The 27,195-nt window shown below is 39.2% G+C and overlaps 1 protein-coding gene across 6 annotated transcripts in view; it reads right to left on the reverse strand.

The window, feature by feature from the left end:
* Nucleotides 1-27,195, reverse strand: part of VPS13B (vacuolar protein sorting 13 homolog B) — a 383,695-nt gene that overhangs the window by 91,780 nt on the left and 264,720 nt on the right. For all 6 annotated transcript variants that reach the window (XR_013234028.1, XM_077351820.1, XM_077351819.1 and 3 more), the window contains exon 36: nucleotides 17,268-17,675. Coding sequence is in view for 5 of the 6 variants with exons in the window: in XM_077351820.1 (XP_077207935.1) it covers nucleotides 17,268-17,675 (408 nt within the window). In the remaining variant the exon portion in view is untranslated. The remainder of the gene's footprint in view (nucleotides 1-17,267; nucleotides 17,676-27,195) is intronic.

Genomic DNA, 27,195 nt, shown 5'->3' on the forward strand with positions numbered 1-27,195 from the left:
CCAAGGAGAGTCTGTTGACTCACTTGGAAGTCAGTTAAAGAGAAATAAAATGAATAAGAGAGGAGGGAAAATTTGCTTGCTCCGTTCACCTGACAAGTTAACGAACCCTGGAGGGAAGATCTGAGTAACTGCTAAATATTTGTATGAGGGGACTGTTTCCCACCCGTGATTCCTCATGCGTTGTTTGCTGTTATACTAATGGCTCAGGCACCAAAACAAGGTCAGGAACAACAATAAAACAGGATGTTCTGGCTTCACCCGGCCCCCCAACAGGGGTCCAACTCCCAAATAGCTAGGTAAAGTCATGTCCTCCCTTCTGGTTGCCAAGAAATCTTGGCAGTATGGAGAAAATTGCAGCAGCAAGCCCTTCTGTTCACTGACAGGATGAGTCCAAGAAGGTGGGAGAAATTTAAAGGGCGGGATGCCGTTTCCAAGCCCAAGAACCAGGAAATGCAGGAAAAAAACCTGTCCTCTCCATCTGAGGATAGAGGCTCTCACATGTCCACTCATCACAGCATTACAGGGTGCCGGATCTGTGTTGGGAAATACCTGGACATTTTGGGACTGGAGCCTGAGGAAGCCAGGGCTTGGGGAAGAGAGGTTCTTCACTGGGGATAGAATCATAGAGTTGGAATGGCCATACAGGCCATCTAGTCCAACCCCCTGCTCAATAGATACTGCAACAGAGTCCACCTTCACAAAGAAGTTATTTTCTCTAGATGAACTCATATCTGTCACCTGGAGAGCATCTGAACAAAGTCTGAGTCCCGTGGCACCTTTAAGACCCACAAAGTTATATTCAAGGTATAAGCCTTCATGTGCATGCGCACAAAATGTTATTTCATTGTATCTAAAGAAATATTCATGGAAGCACAAGTGTATACCTTGAATAAAACTAATTTTAACAGGATTTATGAAGGGGAACTTCCTGGTAGATTATGTCATTTGAGTTTATGTGGACTTTGTACTAGTACTTTAGATTACGCATGGCAGCATCCAGAACTCTTAACTGCTTCATATGTGGTACATGCTATTTAAACCCAGCACAATAATTCAAAATATATAATGATTTCTTACATTAAAACACACACACACACACTGTTTAATTTCTTAGCTATCAGTAATTAGTAATGCTTGGAGTATTTTAAGGCGATCACATGGGTGAATTTAATGGTGTTTATTTTCTTTCAAATAAAGTTTTTCTTTAAAAAAAATCTATGAATTTCAATGCTCTTCAAAGTACGCCTATATTCTTTAAATACTTCAGTATATTAAAAAGCAAAAGGTACTATGTTTGAAGGCCAGAGGCTTATTCCATCACTCACAATATTTCCTATTTGGAATTACTGTGAAAATTAAATTTCAGCATACTTAATCTGTCCTATGACCTTTTTCTAAGATTATTTAATATTTGTAAAAGATGAATATACAACTGCTACAATGAACAGTATTTTTAATCCTTTGTGATGCCCACTAAATTAGAACTCCATGCCGTGTAAAAGATACATATACCTGAGTCCAATATATGCTGCAGAATTGCAGGAGGGGGAAAGGAAGGTAATAGATATGGTTATTAATCTATTTTAGAATTGGGGAAGGGGAGTCTGCTTCCTAAATGTAAGTTTTGAGATACAACAATCATGCCAAGAATAATTTCATAAAGTACTAGGTTATTGCACCTTAATCTTAAGGTTCATGTTACAGAATGATAATGATCATGAGCCAATTTCCCCAAAACATGCTCAAAGTTTTCCTTGAATATGACACCATTAAAACTCAATAGTGTTATCCAGGCATCAGGATGAAAAGAACTATATATGGAGAAGGAAATAGGGCGATATCAGATGGCCACCAACTAGCTCTACAATTCTTCATTTAGTCATAACGGAGAGACTTCACTTAACCACGACTTACAATAGCCCACAGCATCATCTGAGCACATGAAACCGCCTTACACTCATTGTACTCAGTGCAGTCTGCTTTGCCTGGCAGCTGCTCTCCAAGGTCTCGAGGACCATTTCCAAAACTTTCTATCCAAGCCTTTAATACCTGGAGACATTGAGGGTTTTCTACGTGATGTGTGTGGTCTCTCTCAAAGCTATGAGTCCCTCCCTAGGCTCTCCTAACTCCAAAGTGCACTTCTTACCTCTTGCATTAACAGCACTTAAACATTATTTAGGCAGCAATGTTAACCAGGTTAGGTTTAAACAGGGATCCCGCTTAACTAGTTTAAGAAACCAGTTTGAAATCTGCTTCTAAAAAAAACATTAATTTAGAAGACTATAACAATATTTAAAAATATGGCCCAGGCTAGCTCAATCTCATCAGACTTCATAAGCTAAGTGGGGTTGGCCCTGGTTAGTATGAGGATGGGAATCAACCAAGGAAGACCAGGGTTTTCTACATAAAGGCAGGCAATGGCAAAACACCTTTACCCATCTCTTGCCTTGAAAGCACTACCATAAGTTGGCTGAGACTTGTCAGCAATTCGCACCACCATAAAAATATAAAAACTGATACAGTGATTTCATTTGGACCTCTATAGACAAAGGCACAGCCACAATAGGAACAGCATGCTTCAATGGCCATATATATATCGAAATAAGCATACTTTCAGTTTTGCACATGTAGATTGGGAAAAAGACAATCCCTGGTGTACAATAATGCAATAAATGTTTGATCCTGTAAATAATCACAGCTCTGAAAATCAAATGTGTCCTGCTTGTCAGCTACAGCCTCCAGGGACAGGAATGCCAATTTACGAAAGAATGCTGCTAATCTACAGAAGAAGAGTGAAAAGGAACACAGGGTGAAGTTTTTCCCCTTCCCAAATGGAAAAGAGATGGTGTGAATGACACACATTTAACAGAAACATGGAGCATAACAAGGTTTCACTTTATTCAACTGTAAGAGTCCAAATCCTTTCAGCTTAGAAGAAGGAAAACAAATCTACCCTTGATTTCCTTTTCTACTAATGTTTTTGTTTTGATACTCTAATTCACTTGTACCAATAGCGGTTTTGTCTTTACTTTCACAGGACAATGGCTTCTAGCTAAGCACCCTCACTGCCCCTAACAAATACAAACCCACAACTGCACCAGCCATTCTGTGATTCCCTTTATAGGCAACGATGTACTCACCACTGTCTAACATTAAAGAATCTGAATGTGGTTTTGAAATCATAAACATGCCAATGATAATCTAAAAGCTTATAGAAAATTAACCCACATAATTCATTCTTTTGTTTGTTATTCATTCATTGCATTTCTTTACCACCCTTTCTGGTGGTGGTGGTGGGGCTCAGGGCAGTTTACATTGTGAAAATACACCAAAACATTAGCTGCTGAGATCTAATGAAATTGGCCTAGTTTGGGCCATCCAAGTCATGGACCCATCCAATAAACCTTAACCTGAAGATCGGACTTCCTTTTTTAAAAGAGCCATATTTGGTCCTCTACTTGAGCAACATTAGTTCTTAGAGCCTTATCCTAAACAGCTACTCTGCATGATGTGACAAATGTGCTTCAGGACCAATAACGCTCCAGAAGAACTCAGGCCTTGCATTACTCATCTTCTGCAGCAGTGGTCCCCGACCTTTTTATCACCGGGGACCACTCAACGCCTTTTACTGAGGCCCGGTGGGGGGGAGGTAGTTTACTCCTCTACTCTCAACCACTGCCCTAACGCTCTCTGATCGCTATGGTAATGTTTAAACATCCCTTCAAAATAAGATACAGACACGCCACAACAATGAAGTGTGTTGTAAAGGGCTGGGGGGATGAAATAAAGGGCCAAGGGGAGGGGGAGAAGGCGTCCTTTGGGGCCCACCTCCAATTAGTCGAAGGACCACATGTAGTCTGCGGCCCACAGGCTGGGGATCGCTATTCTGCAGTACTGAAAGGAATCTTATGCCACACCTCTTGGGCCATGTGCTGCTTCACAAGCATGTCTAAAACACGGCTGCTTAGTATTTTGTACCTCTGGCATATGAGCCACGTTCACAAGCCTGTGATAGCACAAATACTGGGAAACATTCTATTCAAATCCATACAGGGGAATAAAGGATGGCGATGAAAAGACAGAACTTTCTTTCCAGGCAGTATGAATTTCATTCAAGCCCCTATGATCCATAACAGATGAAGCCTCCCTCCAGTTCCATTGCAGAAGATTTACACTGTGGAAGGCTACAGCGGTGGGATGCAAGGCAATTTTAGAACGGGCTGTTTTCTTTTTAAAAATCTTACTAAGAGCCAGGATTTTCCTCAAGGACATTATAATGCTCTTTCTTCAGCTGTTATTCTCTTTCCTTGGGAAGAAATAAATCTTATTGTATAAATCACAGTGCACCTAATGAAAGGGAGGGAGGGAGGGGGGAGATCCTTAAAGGAATATGTAGTAAGAAGTCACGCAAAGTGCAATCATGAGAGAACTGAACTAATCAGTAATTTAAAAGTAGTTGAAGACAGACACCTATGGGCTCACTACAGGAGTAATGGTGAGTGAAATAAGACATGGGCTTTCAGGCAAAGTCTCTTTTCATTGGAGCGCCTTGTACAGAGAAATCCCAGGAGACTGACACTTATAGATCCTCGCAATCTGCATCTCAAAGAAAAGAGTGCTGAAACATCATTGGACCATATCAGAATGCCCCAGGGTCTTATTTCAGAATTTCTATGCACCTGGTTGAATTACCAAGTATGAGCCAAGCTCGTAAGGCTATAATGGGATGGTTCAGGTTGGAATGATGAAACAGAGTTAATTTCATCTTCTCCACCCATCCGCAGTACTCTACACACTCCCCTAGGCCTCCAAAAAGAAAAATCTACAGAAGAGTTCTGTTCGACTTAAACAAATTAAATCATAGTAGCTGTGAAACTCAGATTGATATTAGCAGGTCCCAGAATCAATGTATCATCATAAACGATTGTTGGGAGGTGCAGATCGTGACACATTCAGCTGGGAAGTCTGCTTGCCAAGCACATGCATACTGTCTTGGGGGCAGCGGTAATTTAGCACCGGGAGCAAACCATTTAATGACTTTTAAAAATAGCCCTTCAGGAGACTAATAAAAATGAACCACTTCTTTGGATGATGTTTACAAAACGCTGTCAGCCTGGCTATAATGGTGCTCGGATGAACCACCATGCTGATGGGGTGAAAGGCAATCAAGATTCTCTGAAATGAGGGCTTCTGTATGTCGTTATAGAGATTAGGCTGGGATGACTTATGCAAGCAAGGAATATACAGGTATTCCCTATACAGATGGAAATGATCTACGACTACTTGGAAGAAAAACTCAACTGAAAGCATGTGTGGAAACTGGCCAGAAGCTTGTTTGTATAATAAGACTGTTGCTAAACTTTTATAAAAAACAAAGGCAGCTTCCTACTTGTTTTTGATCTTGTCTGTATTTTTCAGATGAAATTTATCTTTCAGCAGATAACACAGAGATAATTGACAAGGTCATATCCAATAAGAGAGTGAAAACAACCGATGATAAGTAACCAGAAGCTGTAGACCAGGGGTAGTCAAAATGTGGCCCTCCAGATTAGGGTTGTGCGATTCGGCCGCTAAAGCGGCCGTTCCGTCCGGGCGCAGCCAGCGCCGCGCCGCGGGGGGGGAGGGCGGTGCCGGTAGCGGCGTGACAGCGGTCGCAACCACGCAGGCGCGGAGTTCCGCTTCGGCGGCCGAATCGCACAACCCTACTCCAGATGTCCATGGACTACAGTTCCCATGAGCCCCTGCCAGCATTTGCCAGTACAAAGTGCAATCATGAGAGAACTGAACTAATGGACATCTGGAGGGCCGCAGTTTGACTACCCCTGCTGTAGACCATCCTAACTTCACAGCGGCAGAAGAAGGACTGAAGGAAGAGTGATCCTCCTCCCCTCATCATTTGACTGAGCAGGAATAGAGCTTGAAGCTCCTCTGATGAGGGGAGGGGGAGAATTCAGCTTTGATATCTATAAACTAGTAGCAAACTTCTCTGAGGCAGGTCTGCCTTCAGGCAGTCCCACAAGGGGACTGTACAGAAGGCACAAAGGTTAAATAATGGATAATACAATACAGTCTTCTATTGTTCTTGTCAGCCATTCAGTCATGTCCAACTCCTGGCAATCCCATGGCACACCTGTTGCCATGATCCTCGACCCCGCACTGCCTCCCCCAGCCATGCAATGTTCTGGCCGGTGTCCATTTTGATCGCATCCAACCACCATCTTCTGGTTTCCTTTTTCCACTGACCAATCTTAGCATAAATGCTTTTTCCACCGAGTTGGATTGTATGATATGGCCAAAGTAAGTGAGCCAAAGTTTCGTGATTTGCCTACCAATGATATATCAGACGGTATGTGCTGTAGTATTTCCTCGTTTGTGACCTTTGCTGTCCATGGAACCCGCAGAAGCCTTCAAATGCATCGATTCTTCTCTTGGCTGATTTTTTCATCGTCCAACTTTCACAGCCATAAGTGGCTATTGGAAATATGATAGATCTAACTAATCTACATTTGATAGTCAGGCTTATGTCCTTGCTTTTCCATGTTCAGTTCAAGCTCATCATTGGTGAGCGACCCAGAGCAATTTGGTGTTTCATTTCCATTCTGCAAACACCACTCAAATCGATTTGTGATCCAAGAAAAATGAATTCTTGAGCGCATTCGATCACTTCACCATCAATTGTTTTTGTGACAAATATGGGGTTATTTGCTGTGGTCATTATTTTTGTTTTTTTTAGTGTTTAAGAAAAGGCCAAATTTCTTCATTGACCTTTGTAATAAGCTGTTCTAGGCCTTCCTTAGTTTCTGACAGGAGGGTAGTATCGTCAGCATACCAAAGATTATTTATATTCCTTCCTCCAATCTTAATTCCAGTGTATGAGTCTTTGAGTTCTATCTCTCTCATAATAATCTCAGCATACAAGCTAAAGAGGAAAGGGGAAAGAATTCAACCTTGGTGCACTCCTTTCTCTATTTTGAACCAGCTCCTGTCAGTTAATCCTTATAAATCTGAATGGAAAACTCTTCTCCTCAAAACATCCATCAAGTTTGAAAAAGATTGGATCAGGAGGTCCAAGGATCTCAGCTCCCAAATAAGGTGCCCCCATCTTCCATTGTTTCCATTGGAGAGGGAAAATGTATTTGAAATCTAAAGGGAACACTGCCCCTCTGAAATGTAAATGTCTTTTACAAACCACTGTGGAAGCAGAAATAAACTAGTAAAGCATTTAAAGGGCTCACCATTCCTTTAGAGGCCTTCTCGAAACTGAGAGTTCACTCTGAAGGCATTTAAAGGGACTGAGAACCCTTTCAGCGCACTCTAACAGTGGTCTTGAATAATCCCAAATATTTTTGTGATTTTTCAGGCTGGCCATTTCAGACAGCCAGAAAAATAGCCCAAAAAATCTGGCTGAATTAATGGTTGAAAAATACTGATAAGGTTTTTTGGAGGTATTTTTTTCAGCTTGGATTAACCAAATGCACACCCCCTAGTACAGTTTTTTGTTTTGTTTAGGGTTTTTTTGCTGTTTCAGATATGATCACAGAGGAGTAACTGACTGAGATTTGAGAAGCAGCAGCAACACTCAAAAGTAGCAAGGGAAGACACAGTGAAGTTGGCTGTCCCCCAAAGGTTCACTGGTCCATGCATATTTCTGAAGGGAAAAGGTGGCCCAACATAGCATGTTCCTTCTTAGATTCTCCTCTTATCCCCCAGTGCCTAAATGAAAACCGACAATGTAGACCTAACCAGAAGAAAGATGCAAAGAGTTTTAAAAGATGAAAGAACACAGCTATTGGGCAAATACTTCATTTAATAAAAGATGTCATGGTAGATAGAGTGAACAGACCCACACTATCAGGAAAGAAACAGAATACATCTAGTTAAGTGCAAAATCCAAGCAATCCAAGCAAGTTGAATGAATTAGGCTACTGGATTTCTCATCAATATGGAACAGAGACTTGTGATGGTTCATTCTCCCCAGGAGTGCTATATTTTTGCATTACCAATTAACCATTCTTCACTGAGAGTTTTCCAGCATTGTATATGGCCACATGTGGGCTCTGTAAAAACACAAGATGTGTTACCCATGGTAAACAGAAATTAATGATCTTGAACAGACCAACTGTTTGAATTCATCGTTAATGTATGCCCCAGACTTCATTAGAGCAGCACTGACAGCCTGAGAGTATGTTTTGGTTGAGTACTTCAAACATTAAAAACCCAGAGACATCTATTACTTTAATTGTTGAATACAGTACTTGATTTTACTTTATTGGCTATGCTGGTGGTAATGGATATATTGGGGAGCGGGGAGAGAAGCAATCCTCTCTTACGCATCTTTTCAAAAGAACTTAATTATATTTTATAGCCTGGGCCAAGAGTCCTGCTTGTTTTGTGGCCTAACAAGGTTCAAATGGAGTTCAGGCTAGCGATGAATCAGAAGGGCAGTCAGAGATGGTTATCTCTAAGAGATGAGCTCATCTTCATTTAAGAAAAGCTAAGCAGGTACACCATGTTCAATTCAAAACACCACAAAAGCTTAGGGGAAAAAATACATTGTCATTTACTTCTTTTTCACTTTTGGTTAAATATTATATGCATACTGCTTTATGTATACACTTGCTATGCTGGATCAGACAACAGTATAGTTTATCTGTTAAATTCTAGAGTTAGTTCATTATCCCACGAGACTGTTAAAAAAAAAAGCAAACAGGAAATTTATCCTTAAAAACAAGTATGCATATAAAATATTTAAATATTATAATAAACCCTTTCTACTTTTTTAAACACAAGCTTCAACAAATCTTGTCTCCTAAGTCCTTCCCATGTCTTCAATTTACGAGATTCCAGCCGCTCCAGAAAACGTTAACGGCTAACAGTATATCAATAGTAGTATTACTGTAGCAAAATATAAAGCCAGAGATCCAGGACTCCAATATGCTGCTGTCATGCACTGCCCATACATCAATTTAATAAACAAAATGTTCCTTTCTCAGAGGATATGTGATTACATCCATTATGAACGTAGCAGCAGGGGGGAAATTTAGAAAGAAACAAAATAGTTTGGGATAGTTCCATCTGAATGTCATCCCTGCTTTGCACTTTCCTAAGTGACCTGGCAGGTGGAACTATATGATTTTCTTGCTCGAGATCAGCATGCTACAGTTAATTTGTAATTTTTTTTTTTAAAAAAAAGGACATGCCACTTCATCAGTAGCAACTCTGAAATATATAATAAAGTAACAGTAGGGAACCTGACCAGGATTAATAGTGGTACTCAGTCCTGGGATTACGGGTGTCTTATTTCATGGATTTTAAGGCCATGTGTTCTTCCCTCCTACATTTAGTTCTGCAGAACTATAAACGCACCTCTACCTCGGGGACTATAGAAAGGAATTAGAATTGTTCTGCTTTTCATTATCACAAGATTCAGTAACTCATTTCATTGTCAGGATAATCCCCTTTTACTCTTTCTTTTGCGCTTGTAGGGTATGCCAAAATGACAAATAAAATCCCAGATGTTAGAGACCTGATGAGGTCTCCACCTTTCCTTGAGTGTTGTGTTTAAGCTACTTGGGACACAGTGTCAAAACTGACAGGACCCTGATGCCCACACCCAATATTCATTACGGTTCGTTAGTGATTTGTATAGTTGTCTACAGGCTGAACTTCCACTTCAATCCTCTGTGACCATTAAAATGTTTCGTTTGTCCTCTGGCTTTTACTGACAAAGAATTCATTTCCTATTGTTCAAGTGTTGGAAAGAGTTTACGGTTGTTTCTAAAAGTAACAGGGGTCTTCTGGGTGCTGTAAATGGATTGTTACTCTAGCATATTATTCTAGGTAGTCAAAACTAATTTGAGGTTTTATTTCTCCTTAGGCTAACTTGCAGAACTTTAGCATCCCAGAACCGTGGCGACATCTTGGCAGGCTTTTCTCAAGAACATCGAGTTAATTCTGAAAGGGAAAAAATTGTTTCTGCTCAACAGCCATCATTATCTGTATTTCTATTTAGTATATGATAGAAATCTCTAGCATATTGCTATTTGAAAAACTTGTGACTAGTTGAAAAGCATGCAGTTTTAAGGCAATTCTTGTCACTGTGGCATATTACCAGAGATAATCCTATCACAAACAACAAAAACAGCAATGACAGTTTTTCTGAACTGCATCTGCCCAGTTCATTGCCGTTCTTCCTCAAGCCCTAGATTCTTTTCTTAGCTAAATAGAGAGCTTGTAAAAAATTAACTTTTCTTCTTTTATTTTGGAGCTTGCACATATCCTTACCTCTTCCCTTCTCCCCTATCTCAGATACACAGCACAGTTTTCAGAAATATTCTAAAATTAGTTTAGGGGATATATACAATATATATACAATATGTTTCTAAACTTGCTCACATCATGCTGGGATTCACTTTCTGGAATCGGCAATTTTACTTTGGGAGCTAGCGGTGTATAATGTGAGGGAGACTCCACAGAAAATTATGTGAAGCAGAGCTGAAGCCTGGTTCCTGATCTTCATTGTCAAGACCCTCATCTAAATTAATGGTTGGTTCCTAAAAATATCCCAAAAGTCTTGAAGGCCAGCAGTTGATCTGTTGGTGTAGAGTTTTTAAAGTCTGACCCAATCTTGACAACATTACCTTGGGACCATCTGACAAGAGAGCATCCTGAATGTCTGAATGTAACAGGCTGCTACTGAAGACAGGTTGACCTTCTTTCCCAACATAAATACATGTATTTCGGGTGGAGGCATTCAAGGCTGAGTATGGTTATGGAAGTTATTAGATTGTTTGTTACTAAAACAGAACACCATCATGAATTGAAAAGGGAATATGAGTACTGAAACAGAAGCAGTATTCGTGTGAATAAATCATCCTATTGGAAAACATGTCCTAGCTGTCGGGATCTCAAGCCTTTATGACCATTCAGTCTTCGTAGCTCAGCAAGTCTCACTTATAAACAGGGTAGAACATGGAACACACAAGTGAGGAGTTCCAGAACTGTAACTCAAAATTATACAATGCATATATTTTATTTAGTAGACTGTTAGTAGACTGATATTTTAATGGGAATTTTAATGGGATTAGTTGTTGTGACCCGCCTCGAGCCTATCGGGAGAGGCGGGAAATAAATCTAATAATAATAATAATAATTTCTTTAATATGCATGGTAGATTCTTCTCTATTTTAATCTTTCAGTTCAAATCTGATTAATAATTTTAAACAGATTATAAAATTGAGTATTAAATGCCTTCAAATAATTTTCAGGGTCTGTAGCAAAGAAAAACAAATGTGGGACAGTCAAAAACTAGGAAGACTTCAAAGAAAAGTACTGAAAGGTAAGAGTTTTTGGTACTAAATGCACTGCAAAAATGAGTGAGATGAGATAGAGTTGCTTTCAATTGTCTACTAGTAAATCAATCTTGAAATTAAGATCAGTCCTGTAACTTGACATCATAAATATAGTTTAACCCTATAAGCTTGTATCTACCTTTTAAAAGTCAACTTTGGCCTCAACAGAGAGCCCAAGAGCAAATGAGAAGACTTTGATGAGATACATATTCACTCTTTGTTAAGATACAGATAAACTAGAACAGACTTCTGATCCTCACTGCAGTGCCTGTTTTTGATGTGGGAAGACCTATCACATCTGTCAGCCCAGATGAGATTCTTGTGTTACCTGCAGAATATGGGTTGTGTTTCTCTATACACAGAATGCTGAGTACAGAATCTGCTTCCTCTTTCATTTCTGTATATGTAGCTTCCCTATCAATGGTGGAAGAGGATCAGGGCAAATATCATTTTAGAGATATAAACTGCTATTAGTAAAAGAAAACCACTTTTTCTGGAATACCTAAAGTTGAAAGTAGTAGAAAAGAGACTATTAGAATTGCTGATTACAAGGTCCTAATTAATAATATCTGGAACTCTGGAGAAAAAAAAAGCTTTAATGCAAGGTTATCAGTTAATTAACCATCTTTAAATGTCATTAAGCAAGGTCATAAGCTCTTGTTTTGCCTCCACAAGGGAAGAAACATGCCTACAACACATTCCCAAGTGAGTTTAAAAAAAACTATTCTCAGCACATAAGATTCCTCTTACATTACAAACCAACTTCCATCTCTTACACAAAGACTCATCTGGAAAAGAGGCCGTTTACACTGTTTATAAAATACTGTCACATAAAATTTGTAAAAAAACATATTTCACTAAAAATAGCTTGCGTAAGTAAGGGATTAGAGTAGTTTCTGCTGCTATAATTGTTCCTTTGTAGTTTTTTCCATGATGTTTTTTTGAATGTGCCTTTTGACTATGTTTATTAAAGTCAGCACATCAAAAAGGATCAAAGCCACTGCTAGTGAGAAGTAAAAAAACCGCTCAAAAACCCCAAGTGTGTTGTGTTGTCTCATGGGGGAATTATGCAGATTCAAGTAAACAAGTGCAAATTGTTGAGGTTTTAATGAAAATTTTCTACAATTATTGAATCTGAAGTCATTCGGTATTATAACATCTGTATAGCAGATGGCCATTCTGTATAAAAGGCAAGCAATGCTACTTTGTCTGTTTTAACAGTACATCTGAGATGACTACTTTTTGTCATTGTATGCCGTTTGCTTCAGCAAATAATTCGTAAAACGCAGCTGCTGCAGATGGTCACCATAGTTATATGATTGTAAAAATCCGAAACACACAGTGAAATATTTGTGTATTAGTTTCATTTGCCAACATCAACTCTGTTCAGCTCGAAAGGTATATCCATACAATTTTGAAAATAAAGAGACCAATTCTGACATTTAAAAAAAATCCTAAATTCCTATTTGTTACACAGCTACTGCTATTTTATATTCAAACTAGAGCTACCTGTAGAGTTATCTGTGAAGAAAAATGAATTTATTCTCCTTTTAAAAATCTGTATTTTTAAATTAGTGTTTTAACAAAAATATGTTTTATTGTAGCCTATTAGCATTTTGACTGATAAAATTCAGGTGTGAAAATAATAAATAAATGTGGTTGTGTTACATTTTCAACAATATTTTCTTTTGAAATAGTGTTACGCAAAATGCTTGAGGATAATGCCTACCGCCTTTGAGGAAGGAAGGGCTAGAAATATAAAAATGAACTGACTTAATTATTGCATTCATAGGGTGAAAGACTGAAAAACATTGTAGAAATTCACAGCCTTAGTTTCTTCCTTAGAAGTGCTTAGGAGCAGAACAGTTACTGAGTGGAGTAGAGTAGCACCTTTAAGACCAACAAAGATTTGTTCAAGGCATGAGCTTTCGAGTGCAAGCACTCTTCGTCAGAGTGCAAGCACTCTTTTGCACTCGAAAGCTCACGCCTTGAATAAATCGTTGTTGGCCTTAAAAGTGCTACTGGACTCTGATTTTATTGTGCTACTTCAGACCAACACGGCTACTCATTTGAATCTATCTGAGTGGAGTAGAGTGTGTTCACTCTCTGAAGTACTGATCCTGTTCATGGATTATTCAGACTGAAACTCATATGATGAAATACAAAACCATTTTCTCCATACAGAAAACTAGGATACAAACTGAAAGATTTGGTCCTCTCTTTGACAGCCATATTTCTGTGTGAAGGGATTATTATTGTTATTATTATGGAGCATTCAACTATAAGAATACCACCTACTGTCGGAAGCTGTATTTCGATGTGGGTTTCTTATCTCTGTGAGGTGGGGTTGCCAAATCCGCAGTTCAATATTCCTAGAGATTTTCTGGAAGAGCCGGAGGGGCTTCATCAAGGTATAATACCACACAGCCTACATTACAATGCTGCTGTTTCCCCAAGGAGAATAGATCTCTGTAGTCTGGAGATGGATTGTAATGCTGGGAGATCTCCAGGCCTCATCTAGTGAGGGTTTAAGTAGACTGCAGGGTAAGACATGATTAAATCCCTATTTTAAAAAAAACAAGAACGCTAACTGCAGTTAAAGGGGAGAGATATTTGGATTGGGTTAAACTTCCTGCCTCCAGCTCTGTTTTCCCCAGTACAAACTGCTCTCCCAGTAGGGCAAAACACACAGGCCCTGATCATGGAACTCCCAGTATTTCATCAGTTTGCGCTATCCCTGAATTGCTGGAATAAATGGATCAAGCCAGGAACAGTATGCGATACATACTGCTGAGACTGCCAAATTGTTCTTTTCGGTCAAAGGAAAGATATGAGATAGAGGAATATGTTGTAACATATCACAGAAAGAACGAAGAGGAAACGATGGAAAAGAGAGGATTAAAGTAGACAATAGGCTCATAACGATGCAAAGAGAGTTAGAAATGTCTTGTATTTAACTCTCGCTGCTGGTTTTTCCTTGCTACAACTGCAGTATAACTGGAAAAGCCTGGGAATGCATTTGCTGTAGTTGTACGTACAGCAGTTTATTTATGGATAAAAATGATTTCAGCCTCCAGCATTTCCAATCTTGCATGTTCTAAGGAACATTATTTTTCATTTTTAACTTTTACACAATAAAAAGCACTAAGATTTATTAGCCCAAGTAGGAATAGTCCTGATGAAAAAGCCATAAATCACAGAGCTTGGCTTGGAACTTGTACTTCTCGGTTACAAATGGCTATCTTTTATCTCTTAAGCTACTTATGCCAGTTCACTGAAACAGAGCTAATATCCAGCGAGGGGAAATGCACTCTTTGAACAACTTTTACCGAGAAGACTTCATAACAGAGCAAACACACACACAAACCTCAGAAATAGAGCAAAAGACTATTTATGACAATAATTTATGATAGATATTTCTCAGTTAAGCTTTAGGTTGGTCTTCATTTTTTGAAATGGTAAAAAATTTGTTGTCATAACATCAAAATATTTATTTGTGTATGTTTCTAATGATGAATATAGGGGAGAAAATTTGGGGATTCAATAGTCTTAATTTACAGGTCAAATTCTTCCAACCCAAATTTGAACTCTGAAAACCTCTAACCTAAACCTATAGGTTGCTTAATGACCACCCAAACATTGTGCCATGCTTTTTTCTGTGGCAAGTTCTGTGATGTTATTGCACCCTAAATCATGTGATTCAAACATCACTATATGAACCCAATTTGAGAATTTATACATATGTTATGATGGTGATGGAGAGTGCTGTGAAGTCACAGCAGACTTATGCTGACTCTCATGGCGGTTTTATTGAAAAAGGTGGTTTCCCATTGCCTGCCTCTGTGTAGAGACCCTGAACCCTATCGGTGTTCTCCCATTCAAGTACTAACTGGGGCCAACCCTGCTTAGCATCTGAAATCTGATGAGGTTGGGATAGCCTGGGCCAGGGATAGTCAAACTGCGGCCCTGCAGATGTCCATGGACCACAATTCCCAGAAGCCCCTGCCAGCCCCTGGGCTATCCAGGTCAGGGCATGCATACATACCTACGCGTACATACAATAAATTAGAATCATAGAATGATAGAGTTGGAAGGGACCTCCAGGGTCATCTGGTCCAACCCACTGCACAATGCACAATGCAGGAACTCTCAACTCCCTGCCCACCCACAGTGACCCCAATTTCATTCCCAAATGATTCCCCACACACACACCAAAAATCTCCAGAATCCAGCCTGGCCTGGAGAAAATTCACCTACCAGCCCACAGTGACGATTAGCAATTCCTTGGGTATGTAAGGAAGGGCCACAAGAGACAAACACTGGCACATCCCTTCCTGCCCACACACTCACAATCTGCCTAAATTCATAAAATCAGCATTTCTGTCAGATGACTATCTAGCCTCTGTTTAAAAACTTCCAAAGGAGAGCCCACCACCTCCCGTGGAAGCCTGTTTCACTGAGGAACCATTCCATTAGGAACATCTGGATGTTTAGCTGAAAATTCTTATGAATTACAAAAGTAACTAAGTACCCCAAATTGTTAGATGACAACCATGCATTACTCACAAGGCCTTGGGGGAATGTAGTTGGTGAACATGCCACAGAAATATACATGCTCTCTGCACCTTTCTTACACCTTGAAACTCCCATCTTTCTGTATCCAGTTTTGTTAATGATCACTGAGTAAAAACCAGGTGGGTTCTTAAATTCACAACCTCATTTTGAGCTTTTACATGTAATGCCATGCTCTGATACACGGAAGTAAAGGAAGTCTGTGTGACAAGGCAAATCCAAGGGTAATAGTGGAGGAAGAAGAAGACTTGGTTTTTATACCCCACTTTTCACTACCTGAAGGCATCTCAAAGCATCTTACAACTGCTTTCCTTCCTCTCCCCACAAAAGAGGTAGGTGAGGCTGAGAGAGCTCTAACAGAACTGCTTTGGGAGAACGGCTCTAACAGGACAGTGACGAGTCCAAGGTCACCCAGTTGGTTGCACATGGAGGAGTGGAGAATCAAACCCGGCTCTCCAGATTAGAGGCCACAACTCATAACCACTACGCCAATCCATCTGACCTTTAAATCTTGACTTCCTTGTTCAGCTGAAATTACCTGGTGAAAAGTGTACTACTGCTATGAACATTAAAGATGCCACAAACTTGTTTCTTTTAAAGAACACTGATATAGTTATTATTAATACAAAGGCAAAAGCATATTATTTGAAGTTGAATTAACTGTTTGGCACTTTTACATGCATTATAGAGCCAATACTTCTTTCAGCATAATCATTAATAAACACAAGCATTTACACGATGTTATTATGCACAGTCTGCAGAATATTATACTTTCTATTTCAAGCACATAAATTTAAGACATTTTTCTTCATTTCATTGGAACAAACAAATCACCCACCGCTGTGTTCAATCATAAGTGCAATACTAAAATCCTTCTTTCAGTCCCTGATCACAGAAAACCGAGATTAATGCATTTATTTATTACTGATTATACACTGGCTAGATATCATTGGTAGATCATTTCTTTCCTTCAGCCCAATACATTAAAAAGCTATCATGTGGATGACACAATGTTAGGTCAGCCATAGTCAACATGTCAGCATAGTCAAAAAGGTTGCATGTACCGTCTGTCTTGCTAAAGCAGCCGTTCTAGGATAGCATCACATTAGATATAATGCCATTTCTCTTTGACCAACTACTCGAGAAAGCCTATATGTGTGGTTGGATTAAACCTTATCTTCTGTCCTTTTTTTCTACAAGATGAACTTAAAATCTAAAACTTCATGTCCACTCTCTGGTTCTGTTAGAGATCTTGGGTTAATTTCAGCAAAGCACACAAGTTTGTAATACCTGATTATTCTCATCTTACTGCTACTGTCACAAAAATATAGGAAAATACCTTACCTTTACTCTTAGAGTTAGCTCTCACATGCAAATGTCCGCTGAGGTTTGATAAAGATGCTAGTAAGCAGGGCTTACTAGGATTTGGATGAGGTTCCATAGAGACCACCATCTGAGTGGTATGGACAGAAATTTTCTGACAAAAGGAAATGTTCCTCCACAGGTGTTCTTGAGTTGAAATTTTCTGAGATCCATCACCATGATCTTCCATGTCAGAAATGCTGCTTTTGTAACATTGAGACGTTAGTATGTCACCCTTCTTTGGAAGGCTATCAGTTGCCGAAGCATTTTTCTCCTGGGTCTCATAATCATTTTTGCTTTGGATCTTTTTCATAAATTGTTTTATTTGATCTAGTTTGACAAAGCTGAAATTGACTTTCAAAGGCTTTGATATATCCACATTTATGTCAGCTGTGGGGAAAATACAAAAGACATAAACAAAAAGGAAAGCAAATAGTACATCCCATCAATAATTGGTTTATTTATTTTAAAATGAAGTTTTAATAGAATTGCATATTGTTTCTCACAATATATAGAGCAGTACAAGGAAGTTTCATAATGTGACACATTTAAAAATAAAGCATTGGATGCGAATAATGTAACACAATTTTAATTACTGAAAAAAACTATCACTTTAACTATGCTTCGGTTGTTAGCCCAGGCAAGCCCAATTCTGTCAGAAGCTAAACAGGGTTGGCCCTGACTACCACATGGAAGAATGACCTCCAAGAAATACCAGGATCATGACGTGGGGGCAGGTAATGGCAAACCACCTCTTGCCTGGCTGCCAAACAATCTTAGGATCTCCTGGCTACATTACATATCAATGAATGAATGAATCAATCAATCACCACTAACTTTTGCAGATGTAGGATTCCAGCGGAAGTTAGATCAGGAATGTGTTGTAGGCCCCCTCACCCAACCCTACATGAATTCTCCCATTCGTTATGAAATCCCATTATTATTCAGTATTACTTATTTCCAAATAAGTGTGTACGGACAGGACTGTCATCCTTATCTGATTGTTAAAGGATCGGATGCAATGGTTTTCTTTCCAATAGAAAGAATATTCCTCCAACAGAAGATTCCTTAAAGAAGGAGGGAGTGATTACATACATCTCTATGTCTGTGTCTTCAGCGGACTAAAATGAATGGATACCTAACCTGGTTATGAGAAGTATTATCCTACCTGTGCAAGATTGATGGGCTAATGTTGCAAATGTATCTTTCTACCTTTCTCTTCTCTTTTCTTGTTACTATTAAGGAAGTTTTCTTTAGAATTCAGGGACAGAATCTGACTAAAGAAAACTCCCTACCACCCATCCAGCTTTATTAGAAGCATATGCATTTGTCTATCAATTTTCAGTTCTAGTAACAACAATACAGAAGTCAAACAAGCTAGGCTAAATAGATAGTTCCCTGTTTTCTACAATAAAAATTCCCGCCACAAAAATTTCATCATGCTTGATAAACAAGTTCTTGGGTAGGCCTTTTTGGGCTAATTATATGTATAATTGCATAAATATTCAGACTGGAGCCTTCACAGCAAATGTTTCAACAATCACATAATGACAGAAGGATTATTTTTACACATGAGAAAAATTAGGTAATAAATTCATTTGGCATTTTTAAAGAAAAACACATGAAGCAGAAATAACATTGTGCAACTAATATGCTTTCAGGGCTCAATACTATTCCTGGGGAAGCCAACAGAAAATTTGTCATTGGTTTTAAATCAGCAGGATCGCACCCTTATGATCCTTTTATTCACAATCTAGACGAAATTTAGGATTTACAGACAACAATGTCACAAGAAGAAACATTTACTTCAGTTATGTTTGTATATTTCTGCTTTGATTAATAAAGTTAATGTTAAAGTAATAACTGTAACCGCTTTTTTACCACACGAACCCTGATTACATGTTATAATTTCTGCGACACTTGCTTCTATGTTATGATCACAATCCTAAAACACCACAAAACCCAGGTGGCATATTTAATACTATTGCAGCCCCTGCCCAGAAAGGAGGTTTTCAGGTTGGAAAGGCAGAAAAACTCTGCTTTTATGAGAGTGAGACAGAGAGAGAGAAATCCCAGGAATATATATGTAATTTGTTCTGCACTCTCATATTTATATTTCACAAATACAAATTTTCTTCTTTTTTACTAATAATTAATTTACTAATTATTAGTACTAATAATTAATTTGCTTTCTTTACAGTACTTCTCTATTTTTAATGCTAATCTTTCTGTCACCAAAGCCATGAATTTCAAATTATGTTAGTTTACTTAATATTTAATGGTTTGTAATCCACTTCTTCAAAAGCTTGATTCAACCCATAGGTTAAAAGCACAATCATAATACCTATAATAATGATCTACAATACAGCACACTGCAAAATAAAAACAGCAGTAAAATAACACTTTTGTGCTCTGAAGAAGAAGAGTTGGCTTTATACCCCGATTTTCCCTACCCAAAGGAGTCTCTATGCGGATTAAAGTTGCCTTCCCTTCCTTTTCCCAAACAGATACCCTGTGAGGTAGGTGGGGCTCAGAGAGCTCTGAGACAACTGTGACTGTTCCAAGGTCACTCAGCTGGCTGCATGTGGAGGACTGAGGAATCAAGTCTGGTTCTTCGGATTAGAGACTGCCGCTGTTAGCCACTACACCCCAGTGGAGAATAATACAAGCAATCTGAACAAGGGAAATGCATCCAACAACCTTGGCTACAGAATCAACTATTGACCTGGATTTCATTCAGAATATTTGAGAAACATCAGATCCATAAGAATCTAAGACAAGTCTTGAAGCGAGCAAAGGAAATCAACTTCCTTGGAAAAGCTGGAGTTCACGCCTAAATCTACCAATCTTAACAAGCTCAGTTTACTGTTCACTCAGTCTAGGGAAAAAAACCTTCTACATCACTATCATTACCCCCTCATAGGCCTGCAAATTGGCTGTACGGTCTGCCCTGTTACTTCAAGTCACCTTCCCATGTGATTCATATCTGCCAAATCCTCTGCATGGAAGTTATGAAGCAAGAGATGAGAGCACTGGCCAGTAACCCTGTCTACCACCCCTGACCAAGGGCTTGAAAGAGGCAATCTGAAAATCCCCCAGAGTATTCCAGGCAATCATGCGTATACACAAGTTTCCTAGGGCAGCCCATTCTAATCAATCTGTCACCTATGCAAAATGGGTGATCTACTCCTAAGTGGGGCACAAACAGAAGGCTTTTAATTACTACTCCCAATTTTCCAGCACCTGCTAGGATAATAAGATGGCAAGAGAGATCACACAAACACACTCTCATTTTTTGTACACTCCCAGTTAGTCATTAAATTGTGAAAAGGAAGAGACTCACATTTCAGTAATGAAATCAGAAAGGGATTTTGTACCCCAGAGGCCATTCTTATGTCAAGCGTGTGCATGCACCCACACACCCATCCTGTGAGAGACTAAAAATCAGAGTAAAAAAAAAAAGCCTTTCAATGATTTATCTCCATTTTTAAAGTTCCAACTTCATTTGACTCACTAGTTATTAAATTACTTACATTTACAATGTATTCTAAAATCTATTATGGACACTGATAGATTCAATATGCCTAATTTTAAGAAAATCATAACATCAATAAAGAAAAATTATATTCCTCACTCTTGAGAATTCTGTCTCAAATGTCTAGCTCTGCCTTTTCAATCTAATGAAATAATATACATCAGATAACTGAATGCCCTGTGACTATTCTTGGCCAAGCAATATTGGAGCCTTGGATTCTTTTCGTACAACTCAAGAAAATATGACAAAACTGCCAAACAGGTTTATGGAGACAATTCATAAGACAGTTATCCCTCTGCCACTTAACATTATTTTTTCAGATATCCCAACTATAATTAAGTTTTCAGTGCACAATGGTGTGTGATCTAAAGTCATACTAAGTGCTTCTTTTTGTGTAGAACAAAGTTTGAGTCATTGGAACCTACAAAACTAACAAAATCTTATTCAAGATGTAAGATTTCATGTGCAGGCATACTTCCTCAGGCACAATGAAAGGCAGAGAATCAATCTCTCTCTCTCATGGCAGACCACAAACTTTAATTTATCTTCTTCTATTGTTTTTCCTAAGTAAAAACAATAGAAGAAGATAAATTAAAGTTTGCTTTCCTGTCTTGAGAACTTATATTTTGTATCCACGATTTGCCCCTTAAATTCCATTCATCAGCCCTATCTTTCTTCCCTGCTGTGTGTTTAAAATTCTACAAATGTGGACATGACTTGCATTTCATTAAAAAAAATATTCCCAGGTTTTGTGCTTAATAACAAATATTATCATAGGATCAGATCCTAAACGTCCATAAATGGAGGAAGCTTGTAGAAGAGTCATATTTTGTTCTCCAGAGCAGCTATCTGACTCTGCACCACCATCTGTTCCTGAGGGCCAGGGGATTCTCAGGAAAAACATGGGATGCAAGCAGGAGGAAGGCAAAAGGTAGAAGCAGAAAAAATCACGTGTGTGTGTGTGTGTGTGTGTGTGTGTGTGTGTGTGTGTGTGTGTGTGTGTGTGCAATATCCACCATACCCCGGCACAAATATGGATGACTGCAGCAGGGACACTCCTTCCTGCAATATCTGGACACATGGAAATTTGCTTCGCATTGTCTATGAGAGAAGCAAAACCAGTTCCTGCAGATTCATAGAAGAAGAAGAAGAATTGGTTCTTATATGCCACTTTTCTCTACCCGAAGGAGTCTCAAAGCGGCTTACATTCGCCTTCCCTTTCCTCTCCCCACAACAGACACCCTGTGAGGTGGGTGAGGCTGAGAGAGCCCTGAAATTACTGCTCAGTCAGAACAGCTTTATCAGTGCTGTGACGAGCCCAAGGTCACCCAACTGACTGCATGTGGGGGAGTGCAGAATTTAACCTGGCTCACTAGATTAGAAGTCCACACTCCTAACCACTTCACCAAACTGGCTCTCAGTGTTGTCACCTCCCACCTGGGAAAGGGAAAGAAGGGGACTTGATCAATCTGACAATTTTGCTCCAAATTGTGGAAACTTGTAAAGTAAAGGAAAGTTTTTTTGGCTGGAGCTCCTTGCTGCAAATTTGGAACTCTTGGTCTCAGCAACAAACAATATTCCATGCCCCTCTTCCTAATCCCAGCGCAAACTGGAATCAATATAAGAGAAAATAGAGAGGAAATTATAATTAAAAACCCATAGCAAATGTGAGAAAACTGTAAAATTCAGCTGAATCTAGGAAACAGACATGTCCTTAGGGTCAGTTTGAAGATGACTCTGTCTTTCACCAGAAGAAGGTGCTTTCCTGGATGAAAAAGACTGCCCCCACTAGCAACTAAACCACAGAGAGGACAAAAAGGCAGAGCAGCTTACAACCATCACTGGAAGGGGATATGTTTTTCAGATTTCTACAAATCGTTGACCTTACTAATGGGTATAACTACCGTTTTTCAATGCTTTTTATGAATGATGGATATATGCTTGCGGTGGTAGAAAATAAAATTGACTGTTTCCACACTGGGAACTTAGCTGCCCCGGCTCCGCACAAATCTGGGGCGGACAAGGTGCACCAGGCCAAATGCTCCCATGTATAGGAGCACGAAGAGGCGGGGCAACCTGCCCTGACTCAAACTCAAGCCTGCAGCCTGGTGCACAGCCTCCACTGTGGAAACAGTTAAAGTGAGCAAAGTAGCAGCTAAGTTTGAGTAAAGGCCCATTTGCGCTGATGATAAAATTAGAAACTGACCAGTTTAAACAGTGGTTTGAGTAGCAAAAGATACATACAATAAACAGTTATGATGCAATTAGATGCTAAGAAAATTAGGGCACTGAATTTAGCCCCAATCAATTTTACTGAACTGTGCTCTTAGCCACTAGAATGCAGATCCAGAGAGATAGGTGGATGTATGTGACTGCAGAAACCTGTTACGATAATACTAGAGAAATGATTTATTGATTAGTCTAATATGATCCAGAATACTGATGATAAAGATGAAGAATGCAATTGATAACCTTATTTCAGATCCATGGATCAGCGATATATAATTAATCTTAAATCAACACACAAAATGCAATAAATAAATAAATAAATAAAATGTAAAAAGCCTATAGAGGAGGGGAGAATAACAGCAGAAGTCGAAAGCAGAAAACAACTCAAATGAATAGATTTGTCACAATAACTTCCTAGAATTGTGCTCGTAAAGAGATGAGGCCATACCTGTCTTAATAAACTTTTTTGAAACCTACTAGAGACATCTGCTACACTTCTCTTCCTATTAAGAAATGCAGTTCTATAGCTACGTCAGTATTTAAAAAACCTATTTGTAAAAAAGCAATGAAAAAAAAAATAACCTTGCCAGAGCGTTCAAGTGTTTTTGCAAATGACCTGAAGTTAATTAGAAAAGTCTGCACCCCGGTCAGTTCTCCTTCTCACATGTCAGCTCTCATTAAATCAAAAAATTCTCATTTCAAAGTTAACCAACACCATGGTTAACAAAACTGTTAAACCGGGATCAAATGGGCACATTCCTAGGTTTATATATGATGTCATGCTAAGCAGCCCACAGCTGAACTCGCAAAAAGTATGAATGATTTTTCAATATAATAAGTATCTGATCTAATGCTAATTCTCCTTCTATAGGCTAACTATTCTGGGAAACAGGTGGCCCTGCTTTCAATTATGGAGGGCTAGCATGCCAGTGTGAGGCCTGGATTAGTTCACCTTCTCACAGGGAATTTGCCTCGGTTGGGAATGGATTTATTATGGCTTCACACATGGAATGGAGCTCATGTCAACTGAGGGCAGTGACACATCATATGATTCAAATTAACCTGCTGTGGACTGTTCCGCAGGGCTGAGATTGTGTATTAAAATGACGACATTTTAAAACAGCTTGAAAGAAACCAGGATTGTCGAAGTGCAATGGTTCCAATTTGTTCCAACTAATCTATCACCTGCTGGAGATATTATTGTAGTGGATTTCTGGTAGCTGCTATTTTCCAGGTTCCTCCAAACCACTGACCTTGCTAATGGGTACAATTGTTGCCTTTGGAGGTAAAGGGAGACACTGCCCCCCCCCCCCCACACACAAAGTGCTTTTTTTATGGACGACTGGATGAATGTTATTCGTCACAACATGAAAGCACAAAAAGTGGGGGGAAATCAGACAAACAAAACTCTTGTCGTTATGTTTGCTGAATGAGAGAACAGTGTTCAGGACATTCCTTAATCCGATTGGATAAAATGTCCTACTGAAAATCATGCCAAATGGCAAAAATCCAATAACTCCATACATAAAGCTGTTTTTAAAAAAAAATATGACAAGGGATGAAGATTGTGGCACAGAAGGCATGCATTGCTCTTAGGCTTGCAATTTTTAGGTATGCTATAGTTTATGAATCATTGGAGGGTTTTATGATGTTTTTATGATGAAGAGTTTGATGAAATATGTCAAAAAATACTCTAAGTAACCCCCCCCCCCCACCATTTGATACTTTAGTCCAGGGGTAGTCAAACTGTGGCCCTCCAGACGTTTGCTGGCAGGGGCTCATGGGAACTGTAGTCCATGGACATCTGGAGGGCCACAGTTTGACTACCCCTGCTTTAGTCTTTGGAAGCAGACGTTATACACTAGAAATGACACCAAAGTAATAAAACAAGATCATCTTCAGGTTGGCCAGTAGCACTTGCATGATCACCTGTACATGATTATTAAATACCTGACATTATTTTCAGTTATAAAACCGAGGAAATGATGGTGAGTAAGTAATCAAAATTCAAAGATCCTGCCCATTCACGCAGTAAAACAAAAACCACACTTGTGAACTTGATCATACAAGTTTATGAAATGGTTTTCTAGACTAACCAAAGATTTCACTCTTCGTCTTTCTTCAATATACATATGCAGGAATGAATCTACTTCCTTAGCTTGACTCCACACTGTTATGGGAGATCATTGTAATCATATTGGTAGGTCTTTGATATCATACTTGAAGAGGGATGCCCATCAGGTGTAAAGATCCACATGAATGACCCTGCCTACATGGTCAGAAGATTCACATGGAAATTCCAGTGTCGTGGGTTCATGCCATGAGGAAGAAACTTCCAAATGTGTGCTTAGAAGACACCTCAGGGAACCTTCAGTCATATATTTAACTACCCATGACCAACAGGTAACAAGAATTTCAAGGAGGAAAATGCTAGCATAAAATGTAAGCAAAGCTTTTCCTTGACTGCATCACTTCAGGCTCCACATGGTAGAGGGCTGCATATTTGAATTAAATAGAAGCTATATGCAAGTCTAGCTTATCAAAACTGAAATCTGAAACTAATTTCTCCTTAACTTTTTTCATATGAATGGAAGAAAATGTTTAAACACACAGCATAGCTGACATTTATTTACTCAGTATATTTTGAAGAAACTGGAATAGTTCTATTTTGCTAGCTTTGGAAGAGTTTAAACAAATGTGCTGTAAAATAATGTGCCTATGTAGCCATCAGTAATGAACACACACACTTTGGAATATTTATAGTTGCAATATAATCTTTAATGATTGTTTAATGCCAGGCATCAACCCACATATTTATAGCATGAGACACATTATAATCATGAGCATTTGTTATCAGAATATTTATTTATACTCTTTTTGGCTTGTGTCTCTAATGGCTCCTGCTGTCTAAGTGCTGTGTGTTGATTTTGCTGCAGCCATTTGAAACTACAACAATCAAGCAGCTTTGTTCAGATAAAGTACAGAAATCTGCATTCGTATTTGTTGTGAGTCATTACTGATACAGCATCATCTGAAACTATCCAGAGTGTCCAGATAAAAAAGTGTACAAGCTTTCTCCTCCAATATGAACCTGAACGATACTTTAGGTCAGGCTTTCTCAACCAGGGTTTCATGAAACCCTGGGGTTTCTTGATGACCCTGGAAGAGTTTCCTGAATGATGGGAGTTAATTAATTTTCATATATCTTTAAAATTTATTATACAGTTATCAGGTGATATGACCATATATAGCCATGTTGTGGCCAATGATGGGCCTGCAGGGGGTGGGAAGGGTAGGGGCCCCAGGTGAGCATGTACATAGTTATGTTTCCCAACCATGTTCTTCACAATTGAAGAAGAAGAAGAAGAAGAAGAGTTGGTTCTTATATGCCACTTTTCCCTACCCGAAGGAGGCTCAAAGTGGCTTACAGTCGCCTTCCCATTCCTCTCCCCACAACAGACACCCTGTGAGGTGGCTGAGGCAGAGAGAGCCCTGATATCACTGCTCGGTCAGAACAGCTTTATCAGTGCTGTGGCGAGCCCAAGGTCACCCAGCTGGCTGCATGTGGGGGAGCGCAGAATCGAACCCGGCATTCCAGATTAGAAGTCCGCACTCCTAACCACTACACCAAACTGGCTCTCGTGCCACTTCTGGGGTTTTGCCACTTCTGGGGTTTCTCAAAACCTGAGGAATGGTTTAGGGGTTTCTCAATGGTAAAAAAGTTGAGAAAGGCTGCCTTAGGTCCTCACAGAGTTTCCTTCTACTGGAGCTCTCTTTAAGAGCCATTTATCTGACTGCCACCTAGTCTTATTGATTTACCGCAGGAACCTCAGCCCTCTAGAAGAGTCTGTAAAAAACTGCTCAATTCTACATCGTATAGGACATTTGGATGGGTTTTTAAGAGACATTAGGTGGGGCATGGAAGTTTGCTTGTGGGTGTTAATGTTATCTTTGTCCTGCTTTTGGTTTTTAAATTATGATTTTAATTTTGTTAACTAGTTTGGCTATCCTGACCTGGGCAGAGTCTGCACTTACTTTGTTTATTCCATTGTCAATCCTGTTGAATTCAGATTGCTTTGAACTCGGATCTTCTTTCCACCCCCTCGCCATTGAAACAGGAAAGTCTTCTGCACGTGGTTAGGGTAG

The sequence above is a fragment of the Paroedura picta genome, chromosome 9 (assembly GCF_049243985.1).
Source record: "Paroedura picta isolate Pp20150507F chromosome 9, Ppicta_v3.0, whole genome shotgun sequence".
Lineage (NCBI taxonomy): Eukaryota > Metazoa > Chordata > Lepidosauria > Squamata > Gekkonidae > Paroedura > Paroedura picta.